This window comes from Silurus meridionalis, chromosome 19, assembly GCF_014805685.1.
Source record: "Silurus meridionalis isolate SWU-2019-XX chromosome 19, ASM1480568v1, whole genome shotgun sequence".
In the NCBI taxonomy this organism is placed as follows: domain Eukaryota; kingdom Metazoa; phylum Chordata; class Actinopteri; order Siluriformes; family Siluridae; genus Silurus; species Silurus meridionalis.
The window spans coordinates 1083645-1088644 of record NC_060902.1 but is presented as its reverse complement, the minus strand read 5'-3'; the positions used below and the strand labels follow the sequence as shown (position 1 = coordinate 1088644).

General features: G+C 35.7%; 1 protein-coding gene across 2 annotated transcripts in view; it reads right to left on the bottom strand.

Annotated features, from left to right (window-relative positions):
* pip4k2cb (phosphatidylinositol-5-phosphate 4-kinase, type II, gamma b) overlaps positions 1-5000 on the bottom strand; it is a 10018-nt gene that overhangs the window by 694 nt on the left and 4324 nt on the right. For both annotated transcript variants that reach the window (XM_046874473.1, XM_046874474.1), the window contains exons 6-9: positions 2912-3058; positions 2265-2303; positions 2021-2134; positions 187-451 (exon numbers count right to left, since the gene is read on the bottom strand). In XM_046874473.1, the coding sequence (XP_046730429.1) occupies positions 187-451; positions 2021-2134; positions 2265-2303; positions 2912-3058 (565 nt within the window). The remainder of the gene's footprint in view (positions 1-186; positions 452-2020; positions 2135-2264; positions 2304-2911; positions 3059-5000) is intronic.

Genomic DNA, 5000 nt, shown 5'->3' with positions numbered 1-5000 from the left:
GACATGGTGTTGGGTTTAATCTCTTATACCTGCACAACAAAAACAGTCCACAAACATAGATTACTTCACAAATTACTTAACAAACAACTTCAGCAACACACAAACCTTCCAACAAATGACTTCACAAATGACACAACAATCCGCTCGATTCGGTGAATAATTCAGCCATAAACACAGAAATCTCACCGGCTGCACTCTGGATTCCGTACACATCCACAGACGGATCAAACTCTGCTGGAGTGGCGGCTTTACAGGCGGGAACAGAACCGGCTCCAGCCTCAGGTGGCGTGCTGAGAGACGTAGGTGCCAACATGGACGGGTCATTGTCCTGTTCATCATCCTCTTCACACGCTGAGTCTTCATCCTCCTCCTCTTCCTCATGCTCACCTCTGTCCATGTTATGAATTCCCAACAACAAGCTGTAGTCCATGAGCTTTAACCTCACAAGGAACTGTACAACACACACACACACACACACACACACACACACACACACACACACACAAAATCAACCAGGGAAGGAGGTGTGGCCTCTGTGGGTCAGTCTCAGTAAAAAAGGTGGGGCCTATCAGTCACATTCTAGGGTCGTGGCCTCTGTGTGTCAGAGACAGAAGAGGTCAATGACCAACAAATGCTTTTTCAAAATTAATAATAAAAAATATTATATCAAAACAATTCCGACTTATTTCATGACATTTGAACATGGAATGACACATTTTCCTTTCAGCACTGGACACGTTTCATCCTATGAATAAAAACAGACATGATTCTGAGCTCAGAAGTTATATAAGTATAAAGTATATCTTTAACATCTCCTCTTTCAGCAGTGCACTTTTCCTGCTGTTGTTCTAAGCGGATGTATAGGTGCTGAGGAATCACTATCACTGTTATCTTTACTTTAGATGGAGCCAAGCAGTCACACAACCACAGCAGAACCTCGTCACGAACAGGAAAGATCAGCGTTAAACCGCATGCTCAGCATTTAAACACACAATTTACATCATACAGCACCAACGCTAATGATATATAGAAACACCCAATATAGCAAATATATCAGTGAAGAATATCATCTTAAGTAACAGACACGATGACAAAGTGCTGAAAGGTAATATCGTGTCAATATTTCCACACAATTAAAAAGTAAATTAAAAAGTTATAAGTTTAAACAAAAATCGGTTCATGTCACATGAAAAAAAAATACCACTTAAACTTTGTTAACATGCTAACTAGTTTTAGCCTCAATATTGTAACTTGTATTGGAGCCAAGCGCTAGCATGCTAGCCTGAGGTGTACAGTGTAAAGTGGTAGTCAAGGTTGTTAGCCAAACCAACTATTATTTACTAAACAATTTATCAGCTAGAATGTGTGTGTGTGTGTGTGTGTGTGTGTGTGTGTGTGTGTGTGTGTGTTGTGTGTGTATATGTGTGTGTATATGTGTGTATGTGTGTGTGTATATGTACTCTGTGTACATGAGTTTGTATGTGTGTGTGTGTGTGTGTGTTTGTGTGTTTGTGTGTGTATGTGTGTGTGTATATACTCTATGTGTACATGAGTTTGTATGTGTGTGTGTGTGTGTGTGTGTGTGTGTGTGTGTGTGTGTGTGTGTGTGTGTTAATGTGTGTGTCTATGTGTGTATGTGTGTGTGTATATGTACTCTATGTGTACATGAGTTTGTATTTGTGTGTGTGTGTGTGTGTGTGTATCTGTATGTGTGTAAATGTATGTATGTGTGTACATGTTCATTTGTGTGTGTGTGTGTGTGTGTGTGTGTGTGTGTGTGTGTAGATAAATGTTGTTGTGTGTATATGTTTTGTCTATGTGTGTATAAGTGTGTGTGTGTGTGTGTGTGTGTGTGTGTGTGTGTGTGTGTGGGTGTGTGTGGTGTGGGTGTGTGGGTGTGGGTGTGTGTGGGTGTATGTATGTGTACATGAGTTTACATATGTTTGTATTGTGTGTAGGTCTGGATGTGTGTGTGTGTTTGTGTTTGTGTATGTATGTGTGTGTTTGTTCAATGACACACGTCTACATCTCGGCTGAGTTTCTCCATTAGTTTCTCTTTCTTCTCATCACTGATGTATATCTGCTGCATGTTGTTCCTGAAGTCCAGGTCCTTCAGCGTGGGCAGATCTTTTTCCTGTGAAGGTCAAAGTTAATCAGAATCATCCGCTGCCTTTATTCCTGCTTCATATCAGACGTTATTACAGCTTATATTTATACTCATAACTTATTTAATCACATCAATACAGAGTCCTGCACAGCCTCACCTTCTTCTTATCACTCGCTTCACGAGACACCAGAGAACCCTGAAGAGACGTAAATCACAGTAACATATAAGGAGAAAAAAACTAAAATAATACTTAAAAAAGTGTTTGACGAATGGAAAATAAATAAATAAAATTATATATATATATATATATATATATATATATATATATATATATATATATATATATATATATATATATATATATAAAATTAAACATTACCAAAACCTTTACCATGAAAAAGGTTATAAAAAATGGTTGGATAAAAGTGTTTTATTTTGCATTATGGGTTATATTAAAAATATCATAATAAAATATTGCACAAAATATATTTTTAAATAAGTAAAAAACTCTTGTATTGTTTTTATGCTGTTTTTATGAATGAATGAATTTGTTTGTTTACTGGCACATTTGAGTAAAAAAAAGTGTTGGAACACAGATCAGTACCAGTCTAGACCACCAGGGGGAGACAGCTCTGATTTTGTTGGCCTACAACTACCATCATCACTGTCACTTCAAGACCCTGGGGTTTTATTCCCACCATAATAACTGATCACTGTCTGATTCCACATCCACGCACGACCTGTGCAGCTGGAATATCGTTGGAAACAGGAAGTGTGAAGGTGAATTCGATTTTCCCGTGTCACCTTCAGGGTGTATTTGGTGTGGATGGTCAGGCGGTGACTGAACATGTTCCTCATGATGAGGAAGTAGGTGTCCTCATTGTTGACAGTAATGCGGTACATGCCGAGGAACTGAGGGAGCAGCGTGATGCCATGACTTTTCACAATGTGCTGGAAAACACACACACACACACACACACACACACACACACACACACACACACACACACACACATTTTTTCAAATGCAAATAAAGTACTAATTCCCTGTGCTTTGTGATGGAACGAGTGGTTTGGTAAAATTTTACTTGACTTGTTATCGCAGGATGACACTGATTAGTTTCCTTCAGGTGCACATCCTGAAGTGTTTATTCTTCCAACACTCTGCAAGGTTTTATTTATTACATTTATATATATATATATATATATATATATATATATATATATATATATATATATATATATATATATATATATATATATATATATATATATATATATATATATATATAAAATACAAATACATTAAGTGCATAAATATTCACTGTGTTCTTATTGAAGTAACATGGGTGCACAAATTTTGCACTCACACATAGTAATCATTTATACATAATATTATTTATACATAATATTATTTATACATAATAATATAATATATAATAAAAAATATATATATATATATATATATATATATATATATATATATATATATATATATATATATATATATATATATATACAGTACAGACCAAAGTTTGGACACACCTTCTCATTCAAAGAGTTTTCTTTATTTTCATGACTATGAAAATTGTAGAGTCACACTGAAGGCATCAAGGGCTATTTGACCAAGAAAGAGAGTGAAGGGTGCTGCGCCAGATGACCTGGCCTCCACAGTCACCGGACCTGAACCCAATCGAGATGGTTTAGGGGTGAGCTGGACCAAGAGTGAAGGCAAAGGGCCAACAAGTGCCAAGCATCTCTCGGGAACTCATTCAAGACTGTTGGAAGACCATTTCAGGTGACTACCTCTTGAAGCTCATCAAGAGAATGCCAAGAGTGTGCAAAGCAGTAATCAAAGCAAAAGGTGGCTACTTTGAAGAACCTACAATATGACATTTTTCAGTTGTTTCACACTTTTTTGTTATGTATATAATTCCATATATAATTCCACATGTGTTCATTCATAGTTTTGATGCCTTCAGTGTGAATCTACAATTTTCATAGTCATGAAAATAAAGAAAACTCTTTGAATGAGAAGGTGTGTCCAAACTTTTGGTCTGTACTGTATATATATATATATATATATATATATATATATATATATATATATATATATATATATATATATATAAAATACAAATACATTAAGTGCATAAATATTCACTGTGTTCTTATTGAAGTAACATGGGTGCACAAATTTTGCACTCACACATAGTAATCATTTATACATAATATTATTTATACATAATAATATAATATATAATAAAAAAATATATATATATATATATATATATTTATATATAAACAGTATATATATATATATATACAGTACAGACCAAAGTTTGGACACACCTTCTCATTCAAAGAGTTTTCTTTATTTTCATGACTATGAAAATTGTAGAGTCACACTGAAGGCATCAAGGGCTATTTGACCAAGAAAGAGAGTGAAGGGGTGCTGCGCCAGATGACCTGGCCTCCACAGTCACCGGACCTGAACCCAATCGAGATGGTTTAGGGGTGAGCTGGACCAAGAGTGAAGGCAAAGGGCCAACAAGTGCCAAGCATCTCTCGGGGAACTCATTCAAGACTGTTGGAAGACCATTTCAGGTGACTACCTCTTGAAGCTCATCAAGAGAATGCCAAGAGTGTGCAAAGCAGTAATCAAAGCAAAAGGTGGCTACTTTGAAGAACCTACAATATGACATTTTTCAGTTGTTTCACACTTTTTTGTTATGTATATAATTCCATATATAATTCCACATGTGTTCATTCATAGTTTTGATGCCTTCAGTGTGAATCTACAATTTTCATAGTCATGAAAATAAAGAAAACTCTTTGAATGAGAAGGTGTGTCCAAACTTTTGGTCTGCACTGTATATATATATATATATTGT